The sequence below is a fragment of the Sus scrofa genome, chromosome 8 (genome assembly GCF_054392235.1).
Source record: "Sus scrofa isolate SSC_HxYL_T2T_F1_AM1 chromosome 8, Sscrofa_HxYL_maternal_Yorkshire_Landrace_v2.0, whole genome shotgun sequence".
Taxonomy (NCBI): domain Eukaryota; kingdom Metazoa; phylum Chordata; class Mammalia; order Artiodactyla; family Suidae; genus Sus; species Sus scrofa.
In genome coordinates, this window is record NC_139390.1 from 38833372 (window position 1) to 38854192 (window position 20821).

Consider the following 20821-nt stretch of genomic DNA (forward strand, 5'->3'; position numbering starts at 1 on the left):
TTGTTTCAGGTGTGTCCCTTGAAACCAGAATCGGGGAGCTTTTGTCTTTTGGTTTACAGTCTTGACAGTCTTTTTTACTACTGCTGCTATCAATTCTTTAGGAGTTCCCGTCGTGGCTCAGTGAAAATGAATCTGACTAGCATCCATGAGGATTGCAGGTTCGATCCCTGGCCTTGCCTAGTGGGTTAAGGATCTAGCGTTGCTGTGAGCTGTGGTGTAGGCTGGAGGCTGTAGCTCCATCTGATTCAACCCCTAGCCTGGGAACCTCCATATGCCGTGGAAGCGGCCCTAGAAAAGACCAAAAAAAAAAAAAAAAAAAAAAAAAAAAAAAGTATCCTACAGAGTAGTTTTACTGCCTTGAAAATTCCTCTGTGTTCCCCTTGCTCATCCCTCCCAGTCCCCACCAAGGGCAACCACTGTCTTTGTCTTTAAAAAAAAAAAAAGTGTGTATATATATATATATATATGGAATTCCCATTGTGGCTCAGTGGTTAACGAACCCGGCTACTATCCATGAGGACGTGGATTTGATCCCTGGCCTCGCTCAGTGGGTTAAGGATCCAGCATTACCATGAGCTGTGGTGTAGGTCTCAGACGTGGCTTGGATCTGGCATTGCTGTGGCTGTGGTGTAGGCCAGCAGCTACAGCTCCGATTCAACCCCTAGCCTGGGAACCTCCATATGCTGAAAGTGTGGCCCCAAAAAGATAAAAAAAAAAATTCATAGATTTTACTTTTCAGAGCAGTTTTAGATTGTACAGAAACATTAAGCAGAACGTGTAGCATTCCCATACACCCCCTCTCACACTCCCATCTGCTCAGTTTCCACCATCATTAACTTCTTACATTAGTGTGGTACATTTGTTAGAATTGATGAGCCCACATTGATACAGTATTATTAACCAAAGTTCCCAGTTTACTTTGGAATTCACTCCTTTCATTTATGCATTTTGTGGGTTTTGACAAATGTGTGATGATATCGATCCACCATTACAGTATCAGAGAAAACATGGGATGTTTTCGCTGTTGTAAACATCCCATGTGCTCAGCCAATGCATCCTTTCCTTATTCCTCCAGACACTGGCAACTACCAATCTGCTTACTGTCTCCACGGTTTTGCTTTTTCTAGAGTGTCAGTCTGTCTTTAACTTGAAAATGCAATCTATTTTTGTAGTGATTTCTCATGCATTATGATTTATTTCTATCGTCTTATTTTGCTTTTGCCTTTTCTACTTTCTCGAGGTGTATTTTTCCTTTCTTCTTGCTTTTGCATTGATTGGCTTTTCTTTGTCTTTTTTCTCCTCCTCAGTCTTCTTTCTAGGTTTGAAATTATACCAATAATTTCTGTTTTTTTGCTAGGTGGTTTTTTTTTTTTTCTCAGAACATTCAAGATGTTCTTCCCTTGTTAGCTGACTTCCATTTTTGCATTTGAGAAGTCAGCCGGAAGTCCATTCTTTGCTCTTTTGAAGCTATGCTGTCTTTTCTCTCTGGCAGCTCAGTATTTCTCTTTGTTTCAGTGTTCTGGAGTTTCACTGTGGTGTATCTGATTGTGGATCCAGCCCCTTCCTTGCTTGGGAGTGTTTGGGCTTTCTGAATCTGGAGAGTTATTATTATTTTTTTTTAATCAGTTGTGGAAGAGTCTCAGCATTATTTCTGCAAATATTGCCCCTTTCCCATTCTTTCTCTTCTCTCCTTGTTGGCTCCAGTTAGACATGTGTTGGATCTTTTCATTCTCTTCTTCGTGTCTCTTCACCTCTTGCATATTCTCCATCTTTGTTTTTAAGCTGCCCCTTACAATTTTTCTCTATTCAGTTTTGCCTAATCTGCTTTTTATCTTGTCCACTGAGTTTCTAATTTCAATTATTATAATTATTATATAATTGTATTTCTAGAAGTTTGCTTAACATCTTTACAAATTTTCCTGCCCATTAATTTAATCTCCCATTCCTTAGCTATCTTTTTTATAATGATTTTTATTTTTTCTCTTATAGCTGGTTTACAGTGTTCTGTCAATTTTCTACTGTACAGCAAAGTGACCCAATTACACACACATGTATACATTCTTTTTCTCACATTGTCATGCTCCATCATAAGTGAGGCCTGCAGCATAACTACTTGGCGTTGCTGCTTAGTTATCTTATTGAATAATCTCTTTTATTTTTCTAAACATGTTAAGCATGCTTATTGTATTCACTGATTCTAAAAATTTAAATAGCTGAAGTATTTGGGGCTTGATTCTGCAGACTATTTTTGCACTCTCCTTGTAGAGACTTGTTTTCTTATATATTATTCCTTGTATATATTTATGATTTATTTTTAATTTAGTTCATGGTTCTTGGAAATTTTGTTTGTTTGTTTAGGGCCACAGCCACAGTATGTGGAAGTTCCCAGGCTGGGGGTCAAATTGAAGCTACAGCTGCCAGCCTGCACCACAGCCACAGCAACACAGGTTCCAAGTCATGTCTGTGACCTACACCACAGCTCATGGCTCTGACTTACTAAGCAAGGTCAGGGATCGAACCCCCATCCTCATGGATACTAGTTGGATTCATTTCCACTGTGCCACAATGGGAACTCCTTGGAACATTTTTAAGGAAGATTCTTTGAAACCTGAGTTTTGAGTATGGGTAATATATATGCATGTTATACATGAAAATTAACCCAGGAACCAGAGATTTCCCCTTTACATAATACCCTTGGCTAATAAATTCAATAATTACATATAAATTATTTTTTAAAAACCCAAACTTACTTTCTTCTAAATAATTATTTCTTTTTGTTTGTTTGTTTAGTTTTGTGGCTGCTTGTTGGCGTGGGGTTGTTGGGATTAGGACTGCGGCTTAAAGCCTACGAGAAGAAATTGGGCAAAGGGGTAAGTAATTAAAAGTTTTCATATGGAATTTTATATTACGTATATGTGTGTACATTTGTACACTTCACCATTATGCCTGAACCCTAGACCAGAGTCTAAGGACTTCAGAGCCGTGGATCCCATCTCTTTAACCTTTAAGTCACAGGCTGACAGCATGGTGGGATTATTTGATGAAGCTGGGTTCTTGGGGCAGGGTAAACCCATGTTAGAGGTAAATGGCTCATGATTTTATTGTATGAAGTTATTTTTGTCATTCAGTGATTTAACACATCCAAACTATGACATAAGGAACTATTTTACTTTATTTTATTAATTTATTTTTTTGTCTTTTTTTAGGGCCACACTCACGGCACATGGAAGTTCCCAGGCTAGGGGTCAAATTGGAGCTGCAGCTGCCAGCCTATGCCACAGCCACAGCAACACGGGATCCGAGTTGCATCTGCAACCTACACCACAGCTCACAGCAATGCTGGATCCTTAACCCAGTGAGGCCAAGGATCGAACCCACAATCTGATGGTTATTAGTCGGGTTTGTTAACCACTGAGCCACGACATAAACTATTTTATAATGAGCTTCTTTGTACTGTTTGGTAGGTATTTCTGAAAGCAACAGTATGAGATTCTTTTAAGAAAAATCTTACAGATAATTCTTGGATAATTGTAGATTATGGGTAGCTCGGTGTTGATAGATCATGGAATTTTTCTTATCTCTTCCTTTCCCATCTTGTCTGCAGTTTTTTTTTTTTTTAATTTTATTTTTATGGCCAAATCTTTGGCATATGGAAGTTCCCAGGCTAGAGGTCAAATGAGAAGTACAGCTGCTGGGCTACACCACAGCCACAGCAATGCCAGATCCGAGCCACATCTGCAACCTATACCGCAGTTCACAGTGATGCTGGATCCTTAAACCACTGAGCAGGGCCAGGGATCAAACCCTCATCCTCGTGGATACTAGTTGGGTTCTTAACCCACTGAGCCACAACAGGGACTCCTCAATTGCAGTTTAAAATGTCTTATTGTCCCTTTCGCTTCTAGGTAGGTAGGCGAAAGCAAGAGTAAGTCATTGCAATGTTGTGCTTTCCATCTGCCGTGATAAAAAGTTTGATATGTTTCATAATGCAGTCAGAATTACAGTTTGGCTACAACAGACTTTGGTGGTGAATTCTGAGTTTTAGCAGTCTGCATTACTAGGCCCTTTTTTCCTATTAATTAAACAGCTCTAATGAGGATGGAGCCCAGGCTTGTCTTGTTTCCCTCTGTACTTCCAGCACCGCACAGAATACTTGGCACATATCCAGAACTCAGTAACTATTTCTTAAAAAGTAACTAATTCATTACATAGTCTCTTTCCTTTGCCGTCTTATTATTAGTTATTATTGCAACCAGATGTCAGTCAGAAGAAGATCCCTAATATCCGCCAGGGATTCTTTTAAAAAGGAGTCGTTTCATTTAGATTTAATACCTATTATTTTGTTTATTTGTTCATTCATTCATTCCTTCATGTGATAAATGAATGTCATTCAATTAATACTTATTGACTGTCTTTTGTGTGCCTGGCGTCAGGGATACAGAGGTAAACAAGTTGGAGAAGATCCCTGTCCTCAGGGAGTTTACATTCTAGCAGGAAAGAAAGCTAATACTCAGAAGAACAAGTAAATAAAGAATATCACTTTTTTATGATGATGATGATTTTTTTTGGTCTTTTTTTTTTTTCTTGCCTTTTCTAGGGCCGCTCCTGTGGCATATGGAGGTTCCCAGGCTAGGGGTCTAATCAGAGCTGTAGCCGCCGGCCTACCCCAGAGCCACAGCAACCCCAGATCTGAGCTGCATTTGCGATCTACACCACAGCTCACAGCAACGCTGGATCCTTAACCCACTGAGCACGGCCAGGGATAGAACCCTCAACCTCATGGTTCCTAGTTGGATTTGTTAACCACTGTGCCACGACGGGAACTCCTGATTATTATTTTTTATGGCCACACCCATGGCATATGGAGGTTCCTGGGCCAGAAATGGAATCCGAGCTATGACCTACACTGCAGCGGCAGCAATGCCAGATGCTTTAGCCCACTGTGCCCATCCAGGGATCGAACCTGAGCCTATGCAACAACCAGAGCCGCTGCAGTTGGATTCTTAACCCACTGCACCATAGCGGGAACTCCCAAGGATATCACTATAGATCAGGCTACTCTGAAGCAAATAAGAGTGTGGAGTAGAGCATAACTGGCTCTGGGTGGTTGGAGAAGTCTGCTCTGAGGATGTGACATTTGCATTGAAAACTGAAAGCAGAGAGAGAGCCAGTCATTCTGAAAGGTACGAGTAAAGGACTCAGGCAGAATGGAAAGGGTACAGGCTGGGTGTGTTTGAGGAGCACAAGGTGAACAGTGTGGCTGAAGCCTAGTGAGCAGAGGAAGAGTGGGGGATGATGAGGATGGGGAGACTGGGGGCTCCCCTCATTTGGGGCCTACGGAGCACAGAAGTGAGTTCCGATTTGATTTTTTTTTTTCAATGAAAGCCAACAGAATATTTCAAACAGGAGCATAAAGATACATGATACACATCAATTTGGCTGCACCATGAAGAGTGGATTGTAGAGTGGGAGCAGGGAGATGGGTCCTGAGGCCTTTTCACTTGTCCAGGAGAGAGACACCTTTGGGTAGGTGCCATGGCCCTGGATTTGGAGAGGAGTTGATAGACTTAGAATATATTTCGAGGAGTTCCCATCATGGTGCAGTGGTTAACGAATCCGACTAGGAACCATGAGGTTACGGGTTTGATCCCTGGCCTTTCTCAGTGGGTTAAGGATCTGGTGTTGCCGTGAGCTGTGGTGTAGGTCGCAGACTCGGCTCGGATCCCGAGTTGCTGTGGCTCTGGCGTAGGCCGGCGCTGCAGCTCCTATTCGACCCCTAGTCTGGGAACCTCTATATGCCGTGGAAATGGCCCAAGAAAATGGCAAAAAGACAAAAAAAAAAAAGAATATATTTTGAGAGTAGAAATGATAGGATTTGCTGATGAATTATATGTTAGTAGGCGAGGAGAAGGAAGGAATCAAGGATGACTTCTGTTTGGGGCTTGAGCAACTGATGGATGGTGGTGGCCTTTATGACATGGGAATAATGAGGGAATAACAGATTTTGGAGGGATGAGAGCCAGAGTGAATCATAGGTGTGTACATCCGCGAGAGGGTACCACTTGATGAATATAATCATGTCTCTTGAAGTCTGTGTTGATGGTTGCCTTCTCTTTGCAAGGTATTTCACTAAAGGGAGTGATCTTTCTTGTAGAGATAAGATGTCCAGCTCACTGCTGTTGCATGTGGAGCTGTTTCGGTTAAGTGGTAGCCCTCTTATGCCAAGAGGTGGTGCTTACCTCTCTCTCAACCTCAACGTGTATGGTCCACTTGGAGCTGTTTTTTCCAGTTGGAGTTGGAGTTGTTCTAATCTAGCCATACTCTTTCGCAGGATCCCTGTTGTTGACCCATTGGTACTAGTTTGAAATGGAGGGTTAGGGCTGGGCACTGTCTTCTCTAACTGGGCCCATGGACTCAAGAGGAACTTTTGGAGGGTTCTGGGCTCTTGAACCTTGGCCTCGCCAGTGTGGTGGAAAGTAACACCCTATATAACTTAGAAGTGAGAGACCACTCTACAAATATGCTCAAGGACTGTGTATCCCTCCGTGATCTCATTCTTCTCTGACACAAGAGTAACTCCTACCCTGCACACGCTATTGATCATTTTCATGCATTTTTGGGTGTTGTTACTACACATGACATGTACCTCGACGATATTGTTTTTTTTCACGTTTTAACTTTCTGTTAATAACATCTGATATATATATTTTGCAACTTAATTTTTATTTAAAGTCATCTTGGTGGGATTCAACCATATGGAAATATGTAGCCCTAACTCATTTATTAGGGCTGTATAGTATTCCATTATATGTATGGTCATTTTAAAAATTCATTTTCCTATTGAAACAATAGCCAGGTTGCTTCTAAATTTTTTTTTGCTATTACAAACAATGCTTATTTTAAATACTTACTTTCCAGGAGTTCCCGTCGTGGCGCAGTGGTTAACGAATCTGACTAGGAACCATGAGGTTGCGGGTTCGATCCCTGGCCTTGCTCAGTGGGTTAAGGATCCGGCATTGCCGTGAGCTGTGGTGTAGGTTGCAGACGCGGCTTGGATCTGGCGTTGCTGTGGCTCTGGCATAGGCTGGTGGCCACAGCTCCGATTCAACCCCTAGCCTGGGAACCTCCATATGCCATGGGAGCAGCCCAAGAAATAGCAAAAAGACAAAAATAAATAAATAAATAAATAAATACTTTCCAAACACTTCTCCTAACTCCCAAGCCTAAGCTAGAAATTTGCAGATTTATTGTGATATTGCCAGTTAGCAAATACTTCTTTATTATTATGTGTTGAGTATGGACAAATGCCTAAAAAATTCCTTCGCTGAATTTTGGCAGAGAGAGGTAGAGAGAAGTGGGTCACTGAACTGCTCTTGTTCAATCATCCTAAATTATCATTAAAACAATTCTTCAGGCACCAGCCACAGAGGTCTCTGCCGCCATCTGGCCTTTCAGATTTGGCTTCGACAATGACGGATGGTCTAATCTAGAAAGATCAGCTCAACTGCTCAATCAAACAGGTAAGTCTTACTGGAATTAATTCCAGGGTTTTGTTTGTTTGTTTGTTTGTTTGTTTGTTTGTTTTTGGCCGAGCCTGTGGCATACAGAGGTTTCCAGGCCAGGGATAGAACAGCAGCGACCTGAGCCACAGCAGTGACAATGCCAGATCCTTATCCCACGGAGCCCACAGGGAATTCCTAGTTCCAGGTTTTGAGCAACTGCTATTGTTAACTTTTATTTTGAACAAAATCATCAGTAATAGGAGTAAGGGAGATCCCCCGTGGTGCAACAGGATCGGTGTTATCTTAGGAGTACCAGGACACGGGTTTGATCCCTGGCCCTGTGCAGTGGGTTAAGGATCCAGTGCTGCTGCAGCTGTGGCTTAGGATGCAACCGTGGCTCAGATCTGATCCCTGGCCTGGGAACTCCATATGTCACAGGGCAGCTAAAAAAGAAAAAAAAGGGGGGGGGGTTTGTGGGTCGTAAACTAATCTCTTCAAAAGGCTGACTCTCCAGGGCAGCTGGAGGAGGATTAAGCTTCTGTAACCACATCTGTGTTTTACCTGAGAGCAATTCATTCAGTTGATTGGAAACAAAGTCTCATACTGGGTCTCTGCAGGGGATTCTTGTCATGCTTTTGCTCTTGGAGATGCTCCTTCTGGTGGTTCCTATCACTTGGGAACCCACCGTTGGGGACCAGAACACTGTCAGGTTAAAAGGCAGACTGGGTTGGAGTGATGCTCATTTACACAGCAAATTGCTTTTAAGAGCCTGGGGACCAATTTTATTTGATTCCATGCCCTGGTGTGCTCATCTTCGTATGAAGCATCCTTTAAAATATGTGGGTGTTTGGTTTTTTAGATCAGCTGCATGCTGCATGGAGCAAGGTACTTAGAGGGATGAACGGTTCTAGTTATTACTGATGATAAGCATATCTCCTAAGAAATAGCCAAGAGTCCGATTCTAATGCCATTAGGAAACGTCTTTGGTCTTTAGTCCTTTAGTCCTGATTACAGGCCTCTGGGGCAAGGTATCTGAATAAATGTACTTCTGTGCCAACACCATGGAGGTGTTCGCCTAGGAATAAAACACTGTCGTACACTACTTTGTGGCTTCTGAACATTAAAAATTGGATGTTTGTGGCATTAAGCAACATAAGGCATTCAAATAAGGCATTACACTTATTTGAAAATTTGGGAAAGATGTTAATATTTGAAAATTTAGAAAAGTTCTGGGAGTTCCCATTGTGGCTCAGTGGAAAGGAGCCCGACTAGTATCCATAAGGATGAGGGTTTGATCCCTGAAATCGATCAGTGGGTTAAGAATCCAGCATTTCAGTGAGCTGTGGTGTAGGTTGCAGACTTGGCTTGGATCTGGCGTTGACTGTGGCTCTGGTGTAGGTTGGCAGCTGTAGCTCCGACTTGACCCCTAGCCTGGGAACTTCCATGTGCCATAGATATGGCCCAAAAAAGAAAAAAAAAAAAAAAGAAAGAAAGGAAGCAAAAGCAAAAATGTTACGCTTTTGAAGTTCCCGTCGTGGCACGATGGTTAACGAATCCGACTAGGAACCATGAGGTTGCGGGTTTGATCCCTGGCCTTGCTCAGTAGGTTAAGGATCTGGCATTGCCGAGAGCTGTAGTGTAGGTTGCAGACGCAGCTCGGATTCTGCGTTGCTGTGGCTCTGGCGTAGGCCGGTGGCTGCAGCTCCGATTGGACCCCTAGCCTGGGAACCTCTATATGCCGTAGGAGCGGCTCAAGAAATGGCAAAAAGACAAAAAAACAAACAAACAAACAAAAAACCGCTTTTATCCTTTCCTGCATGCCTCAAGGTGTCCCATGTTTTAATCACATTCTAAATATGGTAAAATTTCTTTATAACTCAGATTTGAAACAGTTCACTTTATTTATTTATTTATTTATTGGCCGTGACCACAGCATATAAAGTTCCAGGGTCAGGGATGGAACCTACACCATAGCAGCGGCCCAAGCTCCTGCAGTGACAATGCCACATCCTTAACCCACTGCACCTCAGGAGAACTTTGAACTAGTTCATTTTAGTAACTCATTAGGAATTACTTTGGTTTTTGATTTATGAGTAAAGGCAAAGGGTTAAAGAATCAAGCTTTGCTCATTGTTTGTGCATTGCCGTGGTTAATCACCACGTCCACTTTTTTTTTTTTTTTTAACTCCTGAACAGGTGCAGATTTCATAACCATTTTGGAGAGCGATGCGTCTAAGCCCTATATTGGGAACAATGACTTGACTATGTGGTTAGGAGAGAAGTTGGGTTTTTATACTGACTTTGGCCCAAGCGCAAGGGACCACACTTGGGGGTGAGTGTCCTTTGGGAATTAATCCTGAAAATATCCCTGAAAGACTAGGCAGCATAGGCTCAGAGTAGAAACTTGATATTGTTATACCTTAATCCAATGAATGAATACATCCCAGTGATGCTTCTTGGGAGTGGCGGCGTTGAGGAGGTGCTGAAGATATGTAGGTTCCATCATTGTTTTAATGGTTTCCCTGTTGCTGGATATTTTTAATTCTTCACTATTATCAGCCATTCAGTATAGGATAGCTGAGGTTACAGTACTAAACGTGTCTGCTCTGGAGGTTCTATTCTAGGTGAAGAGACAGAAAATAATCATGTATGCATAGAAATAAATAAAATCATTTGAGAGAGTGGCAAGTGCTAGGGTAGAAAAGGAGTGGCCTGATGGGCAGGGCGGTGGTGGATGCTGCTGTAGGTGGTATGGTCAGGAAGGTCTCTCTGCTGTGTCGTCATGATGAGGAGGATGCAGGACCAGCCAGGGAGGAGCCAGGGTAACGACCTGAGGCAGGGTCAAGCTTGGTGTGCCTGAGAGCAGGGACTGTGGGGGGACCAGTGAGACATGTGGTCGAGGGTGGCCACCTGAGCTTGATCTCAGGGCCACCTGGCCCTGATCTCAAGGGCCCCTTAAGCCATACTTAGAACTGATTTAATTCGATTTTACTTTTTTTTTTCTTTTGTCTTTTTAGGGCCGCACTCACAGCACATGAAAGTTCCCAGGCTAGGGGAGTCGAATCGGAGCTATGACTGCTGGCCTATACCACAGCCACGGCAACGCAGGATCTGAGCCCCACCTATTATCTACATCACAGCTCACGGCAACGCCGGATTCCCAACCCACCAGGTGAGGCCAGGGATGGAATTCGCATTCTTATGGATACTAGTTGGGTTCACTAACTGCTGAGCCACAACGAGAACTCCAATTTTACTTTTTAAAAGAGATTTTATTTATGCAGTTTTTTATTTATTTATTGGCTGTACCTGGAGCAGGGATTGAACCTGAGCGACAGCAGCAACCCAAGCCTCTGCAGTGACAATGCTAGATCTTTAACCTGCTGAGCCACCAGGGAACTCTCAATTTACTTTAGTTTTCATGGGAAACCGTTGGAGGATTTTTTTTGTCTTTTTAGGGCTGCACCTGTGGCATATGGAAGTTCCCAGGCTAGGGGTGTAATAGCCTATACCACAGCCACAGCAACTCGGGATCTGAGATGCATCTGCAACCTACACCGCAGCTCACGGCCATGCCGGATCCTTAACCCACTGAGCAAGGCCAAGGATCAAATCTGCATCCTCATGGACACTAGGTCCAGTTCTTAACCCACTGAGCCACAACGGGAACTCCTTTTGGAGGATTTTAAACAAAGGAGCAGTCTGATCTGATGCACCTTTCTGAAAGATTGTTCTGGTTGTTCCTAGAAGAACAGATTTTTGGGGGCAAGACTGGGAGCTGGGAGACAGGTAATGAGGTAAAGGCACTAGCACAGGTGAGAAATGACAGTGGGAGCCGTGGAGATGGAGAGAAGGAGCAAACTTGGGAACTGTTAGAGCAGAACTGACAGGACTCACCAATGATTTAGAGGTCAGGGGCCTTCAAGTGATGAGGGCAACATCTCGGTTTTGTGGTTTTGTTTTTGTTTTTTGTCTTTTTAGGGCCATACCTGCGGCATCTGGAGGTTCCCAGGTTAGGGGTCGAATCGGAGCTGTGGCCTCTGACCTACGCCAGAGCTACAGCAACTCAGGATCTGAGCTGTGTCTGCAACCTACACTGCAGCAACGCTGGATCCTTAACCCACTGAGCAAGGCCAGGGATCGAACTTGCATCCTCATGGATCCTAGTCCGATTCGTTTCTGCTGGGCCACGATGGGAACTCCAACATCTTGGTTTTTTACCTGAGTCCCTGAAAGGGGACAATGCCATTTACTGGTACAGGAATGACCAGGCCAGCAGCAGGCTTGTACTAATTTGGAGATGCCCCTGAACAGCCCAGCAACATCCAGTAAGCAGTCGTCTGTGGCCTGGAGGCCGAGTGGGACCGTACAGGCTGGACATGTACCTTCAGGGATCATCACTTTGGAGGTGGTTCTGTCAGAGGAACCTCAGGGGGGTCAGAGGCAGAGTGCATGCAACCAGGGAGGTGGGGCTGGCTTAGGTCTGAGCTCTCATCACCTTTTCCATTTGTAGTTCCTTGACTTAGAGTGAGGTACAACATGTTTTCCTGCCTTTACTGGACCATTTGTAATTTCTAATTTTGTAAATCGTGTCCTGGCTGGCAAGATTTGTACATTCCCAGATATGTTGATTAATATTAGAATTGTTCAGGCAGCTATGTTGCCAGAGTAACAGTGCCACTAAAATGGAGTTCCCATTGTGGCTCAGCAGGTGATGAACCCAACTAATATCCACGAGGATGTGGGTTCGATCCCAGGCCTTGCTCAGTGGGTTAAAGATCCAGCGTTTCTGTGAGCTGTGGTGTAGGATCTGGCATTGCCGTGGCTCTGATGAAGGGCAAGCAGCTACAGTTCTGATTCGACCCCTAGCCTGGGAGCTTCCATATAGCCCTAAAAAATAAAAAAATAAAAAAACAAAATAAAATAAGATGGAGCTTGTAGAAGTTCTACCTTTTTCATGTTTCCATGGCACTTATTAGACAGCGTTGATAGCGTTGTGCTTAGTGACACAGCAAGACATGACGAATAGCCCAGATGCAGTGAATTGTCCAGCTGACTGCCACATACGTCTCCAGTAGGGTATTGCTCTCAGGGACCCCAGCAGGATGCTTTAAGTGTGCCTCATCCCTCCTGAATGCATATTCTTAGCTCTGTCTGTATGATATGGGGGGATGATAATGATGCACGCATTTCTTTCCATTCCAATATAGAATTATGGTTTTGTCAAGATACCCGATTGTGAAATCAGAGCATCACCTTCTTCCGTCACCAGAGGGCGAGATTGCACCAGCCATCACGCTGACTGTCACCATTTCCAACAGACTGGTGGACTTTGTCGTGACCCATTTTGGGAATGACGAGTGAGTTTCTTTGGTCTCTCTCATAGTACCCAAATGCCAGGAAATATTTTTTTTTTTTTTGGTCTTTTTGCCTTTTCTAGGGCTGCTCCCACAGCATATGGAGGTTCCCAGGCTAGGGGTCCAATCAGAGCTGTAGCCGCCAGCCTACACCAGAGCCACAGCAACTCGGGATCCGAGCCACATCTGCGACCTACACCACAGCTCATGGCAATGTCGGATCCTTAATCTACTGAGCAAGGCCAGGGATTGAACCTGCCACCTCATGGTTCCTAGTCGGATTCGTTAACCACTGCGCCACAACCGGAACTCCCCAGGAAATACTCTTAACACATTGCTTTGATTTCCATGCACTGATCTTTTGTACTTTCTTCTTTTTTCTCCCAAAGTATTTTCCCCGGTGTTCCTGGTTTTGAAAATGAGGAATAGAAACACTGGCGATGCAGGCAGTCCTTAGCGGTTGGTACAAGGCAGCCGTGATGAGGTCTGAGCTGGCAGTTACTGAGCCGATGCTGTGCTAAGCGCAGTACTTAATCTTTAATCTTCATTGTGCATGACATTAATACTGTTGCAGCGCCATCTTACAGATAAAGAAAGGAGAATGAGAGGTTAGATGGCTTGTCCAACCAGGGTGACACAGCCGGGAGTTAGGTAGACCCAACTCCGAGCTCGCAAGAGCTTGGAACCCTGTGATAATGCAGACTGCAGAAAGCTGAGCGTCCTTGTCCTTCAGGACTACTCCCATGGGAAGTGCTATTGGGATTTGAGGGTAATAAGTGGCATTCCCTTAACCTTCACGTTTTCACAGTCAACTGAGAGGTAGGCAGAGGAATTTGGCAGGGAGCTCAAAATATGTCTTGATTCTAATAAACTTATTTGGACAACACGGCTTAAGTGTGTCCACATGCACCTGCTAATCCATCGTCCAACAATACATGACCCTGGCTCCCCCAAAGCAGCAGACCTGCCTGGCAGAGGCAGAGTCTGCCCTGATAGGGCAGAGGATAACATGAGAAAACACCTTATATGCAGTCTGGCAGGTTCCAGGGAGAAGAGGGAGGAAGAGTTTGAGACAAGCCTGCCCACTTCATTCTTCCAAACTTAATTAGAAAAATCCTCACAGGAAGGAAGGGGTGAGAAAGAGAGGCCAGAGATGATTTTCTAAGAAAGTTCCCTTACAAGGACATGGGGAATGGGGAATGAGTTTTATTCCCAAAGAATAACATTCACGGAGTTCCCATCGTGGCTTAGTGGTTAATGAACCCGACTTGTATCCATGAGGACTTGGGCTCCATCCCTGGCCTCGCTCAGTGGGTTGACGATCCAGCATTGCTGTGAGCTGTGATGTAGGTCACAGATGTGGCTCAGATTTGGCATTGCTGTGGCTGTGGTGTAGGCTGGCAGCTACAGCTCCAATTCGACCCCTAGCCTGGGAACCTCCACATGCCTCAGTGCTGCCCTAAAAAGACAAAAGGTAAAAAAATTTAAAAAATTAATAACATTCACAACCAGTGACATTACTGTATAGATCACAAATAATGCCAACAATGTGTTGTAAAAGCAAAGTTAAAAGTATATAATTTAAACTCTACCGTGCTAAGCAGTTGCTAATGATAACTGAAAACACACACGTAAAGTGCTTAGCACTATAGAATATGGCATTTGGGGAGTTCCCTGGTGGCCTAGTGGATAAGGATCCCAATGTGTCTGCTACCCTGTGTTCAGAAATCAGTCCACTGAGCTTAAATTGCACTTGAATGGGGTTTGTCTTTTTTAAAAGTAGGCACTTTTGTGTTCAAAGCTTGCAAGGTCTCAACCTAAGAAGCAGTGGAATATATTCCATCCTGTTTTTTCTTGGCTTTTCTGCCCCTGCTCCCTTTAACTTTCTCCCCTCTCCCTGAAAGTCTAGAGAGGAGAGATGAGAGGGAGGAGAAGAGTGAGTCAGCCCTCGAATTGCTTAGGAAAGAGGAGGGAAGGGTTACATTTTCTTCTTCTTTTTTTAGATATTTATTTATTTACTTATTTTGCTTTTTAGTGCCGCACCCTCGGCATATGGAGGTTCCCAGGCTAGGGGTCAAATTGGAGCTGTAGCTGCCGGCTTACACCACAGCCACAGCAACGTGAGATTCGAGCCAAGTCTGTGACCTATACCACAGCTCATGGCAATGCTGGATCCTTAACCCACTGAGCAAGGCCAGGGATCGAACCAGCAACCTCATGGTTCTTAGTCAGATTCGTTAACCATTGAGCCATGACGGGAACGCCTCCTTTTCTAACTTTCTGTTAACCACATATTTAAAGCTCTCTAACAACATATCATTTACTTGCTCTCTTACTTAATAATAATGATGACAACAGCAGCAGTAGTGATAATAGCTGACACTTATTGAGGAGGTGTGACTCCAGGGAAGGAAGCAGTATAGTTTAATGGTGAAGAGCATGAAACTCTAGAATCTGGAATCTGAAATCATGAATTAGGTTTAGATCTTAATTCAAGGCATAGGGTTCACTGAATTATTTACCTTGAGCCTCAGTTTTCTCATCTGGAGATCAGCAGCAATTCTTCTACTTGTTTCATAGGCTTCTTGGGGGAATTAAATAAGATATATTATCTCATGCCAAGTATGTGACAGGAGTAATTGCTCAATTAATACTGGCCATTATCATTAAACCAAATCAGACACCCTCCACCCATGAGATACATTGGCAGCTTAAAAATCATTCATCACACATGAATCAAGTACCTGTCAAGTCCCAGGCCCAATGCAAGCTGAAGTCCTTTCCCTTCGCTCTTGTCTGACTCCTTTGAAGCCCTGTCCTTGAGCTCTCTTGCCTCCCAACCAGTGACATGAGAAAGCTTATGCTTTGAATAATTTGCAAAGCCATCATTACATATTTCCATGGGCCCTTGCTTTCTAGCATACTAGATAAAAAATTCTTCCTGGGATTAAATATGTAGAGATTTCATTTTCTAATGATTAGGGCACAGAAACACAAAACTGTATCAGGAATGAATTACAGACTGTTCATGCACGATATTCCCTGATGCACCAGGATTTTTTAAATTCCTGGCTATGCACATATCTCTTTAGAAGCAGTAAATCGAGAATAGCATCATTCCTTAGAAGTTACTTAGGTATACACCATAACAAAAATTGATATTGTTTAGGTAGTTAACCGAGCCACCGGTTAATCACCATTTTTTTTTTTTCTTATAACACTCATGAATGTACAAAGGAGAAGGAATACAGAACCTGTAGTCTGGGGTTATAGTTTTGGTTCTGTTGTAAGATAAACTCAGCTCCAGTTCCCTTGTCTTTGAAAATCAGATAGAATTATTTTTTCCAGCCCACACGTAAGGCCATTGGGCTAATCAAATATTAACAGATAAGGAAACGTGAAACGTGTATTCAATCTCTCTCTTTCCCCCTCTCTCCCACTCCCTCCTCCTCCTTTCTTTATATCCATATACATTTTATTTTTATTATTATCACTTCTCCTGAGAAAACTGTAAAGCCAAATTCATAGACTATCTTCCAATAATACATTGCTAAAACGTAGTTCAAGGAAAACTGTCTGTGGTGCAGTGATGCTGGAATTCTCTAGACTGGATTTGAATCCCAGCCATGTGTATCTCTGCGGACCCAGTGAAGGGGCTACTTACCACGGTGTTGGAAGGGTCAAAGGCACACGTAAGAGAGGCTCATGCACTCGCATACTCGTGATGTGGGGACCACTACCATCCTTAGGGCTGAGGGGACAGGCAGAGGAAACAGTGCTCCCAGTGCCCCGTGAGACCTGGCACCAGGAAGAGGGGCCAGCAGGCACGAGGAATGCAGCTGCTGGGGAAGAAATGCCTCAGCGTCTCTCTCTCTTCCTACCTGTTCGTCTCCCGCTGGTATCTCCAGTTGGCCAAATGTCACTGGAAAATAGCAGACAAAGGAGCCCCAGAGATGAAATCTGCAGGGGTCAGCCTCCCAAGGCATAGAGAAAAGCCAGGAGTGGATCTGGGCAAAGATGTTTAGCAAAGGGTCATTCTTTTCACTCATCTCTCTCTCTCTCTCTTTTTTTTTTTTGCTTTTTGGGTCCACTCCCGCAGCATATGGGTGTTCCCAGGCTAGGAGTTGAATTGGAGCTACGGCTACCAGCCTAGACCACAGCCACAGCAACACAGGATCTTTAATCCACTGAGTGAGGCCAGAGATTGAACCCGCAACCTCATAGTTATGAGTCGGATTCGTTTCCGCTGAGCCATGATGGGAACTCCATCATTCATCTCTTTCTTGAGACTTTTTTTTTTTTTTTTTTGTCTTTTCGTCTTTTTAGGGCTGCACCCGTGGCATATGGAGGTTCCCAGGCTAGGGGTCAAATCAGAGCTGTAGCTGCCAGCCTACGCCACAGCCAGAGCAACGCAGGATCCGAGCCGCGGCAATACAGGATCCTTCACCCACTGAGCGAGGCCAGGGATCGAACCCGCAACCTCGTGGTTCCTAGTTGGATTCCTTTCCGCTGTGCCACGATGGAAACGCCTCTTGAGACCTCTTTTAATAGAGCTCGGTGGTCCACACGTAAGAATGGATAAGCTTATTCTGTGTTCTGGTCCTACCTCAATGAAGTTTCTCCATCTTCTTAGACCTTGGTGATCTCCCTCTAGGTCCTTTTGTCATTAAACAGGCATTGATTAGTGATCTTGCTTTGTAAACACCTGGGTTGGTCTGCTGCCTGTCTGCTCTTGGATCCATTCCAGGTTCATCTGCCTTCTGGCTACAGATGGCAGAAAACCACTGTCCTAGAGCCTGTTGCCTTCCAGCTTCTGAGTAGGTTCAGCCAATGGAAGGCACGAGTGCAAGGCTGGAGGGCTGGGCGCGGGAGGAGACAGGGTAGCTGTCATTCTCTCTGCTTTTTCCCTTGTCTCTGGCAGCGGCTGAGTCTCTTCTGCAGCCCCAACTCCTCCTTGGATGGATCCAAAGCTTCTGAGTGTCCTCCTCCTCAGCACCATTTCCCATCCGTTAGGGCTGGCCGGGACTCTGGGACTAGCACCCCCGCCTGTCGCCCACATGGCCTTAGAGGTGGCAGTGGTTTCTCACCGTGACTAAGCTCTGGTCACTTCACTGACCCCTGTTTGGCTTCCTATCACCTAGTAGCCAGTTCCCTGTATTAAATTCACTTTATCTGAAACACCTAGAGTGGTTTCAGTTTTCCTCCTGAGTCATGCCAAATATGATGTCCCTGTTTTTACCTAACAGACTGTCTGCAAACCCCAGAGGCTTGATGTACTTGCCTGGTTGTCTCAGTAACACACTTTTAGCGCTTAGCGTAATAAAAGCAATGCTCTTACCCAGTATTTGACCAGAAGAGCCAGGGAGGCCTTTAGAAAGTCTTCAGTTGAGGGAGCGAGCTAGGTAGGTTAATAAACCTGGTGTGTTCTGCAAATATTAGGATTCTTCCCCCTACCAGTGTTAACTTGCTTTTTAAAAATTTAATTTTTTTTTTTTTTTTTTTTTTTTTGCTTTTTTAGGGCCGCACCTGGAGGTTCCCAGGCTAGGGGCCAATTTGGAGCTACAGCTGCTGGCCTACACCACAGCCACAGCAACACCAGATCTGAGCCATGACTGCGACCTACACCACAGCTCACGGCAAGGCCAGATCCTTAACCCACTGAGCGAGGCGAGGGATCGAATCCACAACCTCATTGTTCCTAGTCGGATTCATTTCCACTGCACCAGGACTGGAACTCCCCCACCCCACTTTTTTTTTTGATAGTCTTTAGCTATAATACTAATAACCTGGTCTCAGATTATTGATATAATATCTTATTCTTTTTTTTTTTATTTTCCCACTGTACAGCAAGGGGGTCAGGTTATCCTTACATGTATACATTACAATTACAGTTTTTCCCCCACCCTTTTTTCTGTTGCAATATGAGTATCTAGACATAGTTCTCAATGCTATTCAGCAGGATCTCCTTGTAAATCTATTCTAGGTTGTGTCTGATAAGCCCAAGCTCCCGATCCCTCCCACTCCCTCCCCCTCCCATCAGGCAACCACAAGTCTCTTCTCCAAGTCCATGATTTTCTTTTCTGAGGAGATGTTCATTTGTGCTGGATATTAGATTCCAGTTATAAGTGATATCATATGGTATTTGTCTTTGTCTTTCTGGCTCATTTCACTCAGGATGAGATTCTCTAGTTCCATCCATGTTGCTGCAAATGGCATTATGTCATCCTTTTTTATGGCTGAGTAGTATTCCATTGTGTATATATACCACCACATCTTCCGAATCCAATCATCTGTCGATGGACATTTGGGTTGTTTCCATGTCCTGGCTATTGTGAATAGGGCTGCAATGAACATGCGGGTGCATGTGTCTCTTTTAAGTAGAGTTTTGTCTGGATAGATGCCCAAGAGTGGGATTGCAGGGTCATATGGAAGTTCTATGTATAGATTTCTAAGGTATCTCCAAACTGTTCTCCATAGTGGCTGTACCAGTTGACATTCCCACCAACAGTGCAGGAGGGTTCCCTTTTCTCCACAGCCCCTCCAGCACTTGTTATTTGTGGATTTATTAATGATGGCCATTCTGACTGGTGTGAGGTGGTATCTCATGGTAGTTTTGATTTGCATTTCTCTTATAATCAGCGATGTGGAGCATTTTTTCATGTGTTTGTTGGCCATCTGTATATCTTCTTTGGAGAAATGTCTATTCAGGTCTTTTGCCCAATTTTCCATTGATTGATTGGTTTTTTTGCTGTTGAGTTGTATAAGTTGCTTATATATTCTAGAGATTAAGCCCTTGTCAGTTGCATCATTTGAAACTATTTTCTCCCATTCTGAAAGTTGTCTTTTTGTTTTCTTTTTGGTTTCCTTTGCTGTGCAAAAGCTTTTCAGTGTGATGAGGTCCCATGGGTTTATTTTTGCTCTAATTTCTATTGCTGTGGGAGACTGCCCTGAGAAAATATTCATGATGTTGATGTCAGAGAGTGTTTTGCCTATGTTTTCTTCTAGGAGTTTGATGGTGTCCTGTCGTATATTTAAGTCTTTCAGCCATTTGGAGTTTATTTTTGTGCATGGTGTGAGGGTGTGTTCTAGTTTCATTGCTTTCCATGCAGCTGTCCAGGTTTCCCAGCAATGCTTGCTGAATAGACTTTCTTTTTCCCATTTTATGTTCTTGCCTCCCTTGTCAAAGATGAATTGACCATAGGTGTCAGGGTTTATTTCCGGATTCTCTATTCTGTTCCATTGGTCTGTCTGTCTGTTTTGGTACCAATACCACACTGTTTTGATGACTGTGGCTTTGTAGTATTTCTTGAAGTCTGGGAGAGTTATGCCTCCTGCTTGGTTTTTGTTTCTCAGGATTGCTTTGGCGATTCTGGGTCTTTTGTTGTTCCATATAAATGTTTGGATTGTTTGTTCTAGTTCTGTGAAAAATGTCATGGGTAATTTGATAGGGATTGCATTGAATCTGTAGATTGCTTTGGGTAGTATGGCCATTTTTACAATATTGATTTTCCCAATCCAGGAACATGGAATATCTTTCCATTTCTTTACATCTTCTTTGATTTCTTTGATTAAAGTTTTATAGTTCTCGGCATATAGGTCCTTTACCTCTTTGGTCAGGTGTATTCCGAGGTATTTGATTTTGTGAGGTGCAATTTTAAAAGGTATCGTATTTTTGTATTCCTTTTCTAATGTTTCATTGCTGGTATACAGAAATGCAACTGACTTCTGAATGTTAATCTTATATCCTGCCACTTTGCTGAATTTATTAATCAGTTCAAGGAGTTTTGGGGTTGAGTCCTTAGGGTTTTCTATATATAGTATCATGTCATCTGCATACAGTGACAGTTTGATCTCTTCTCTTCCTATATGGATGCCTTCGATTTCTTTTGTTTGTCTAATTGCTGTGGCCAGGACTTCCAAAACTATGTTGAAGAGCAGTGGTGAGAGTGGGCATCCCTGTCTT

At 43.7% G+C, this 20821-nt stretch overlaps 1 protein-coding gene across 3 annotated transcripts in view; it reads left to right on the forward strand.

The window, feature by feature from the left end:
• The window catches only part of CWH43 (cell wall biogenesis 43 C-terminal homolog), a 74570-nt gene that overhangs the window by 32578 nt on the left and 21171 nt on the right, over window positions 1-20821 (forward strand). For 2 of the 3 annotated variants that reach the window (XM_003128968.6, XM_084972022.1), the window contains exons 9-12: window positions 2791-2870; window positions 7415-7520; window positions 9698-9833; window positions 12712-12861. In XM_003128968.6, the coding sequence (XP_003129016.4) occupies window positions 2791-2870; window positions 7415-7520; window positions 9698-9833; window positions 12712-12861 (472 nt within the window). The remainder of the gene's footprint in view (window positions 1-2790; window positions 2871-7414; window positions 7521-9697; window positions 9834-12711; window positions 12862-20821) is intronic. The other variant, XR_014812422.1, reaches the window with a different exon arrangement.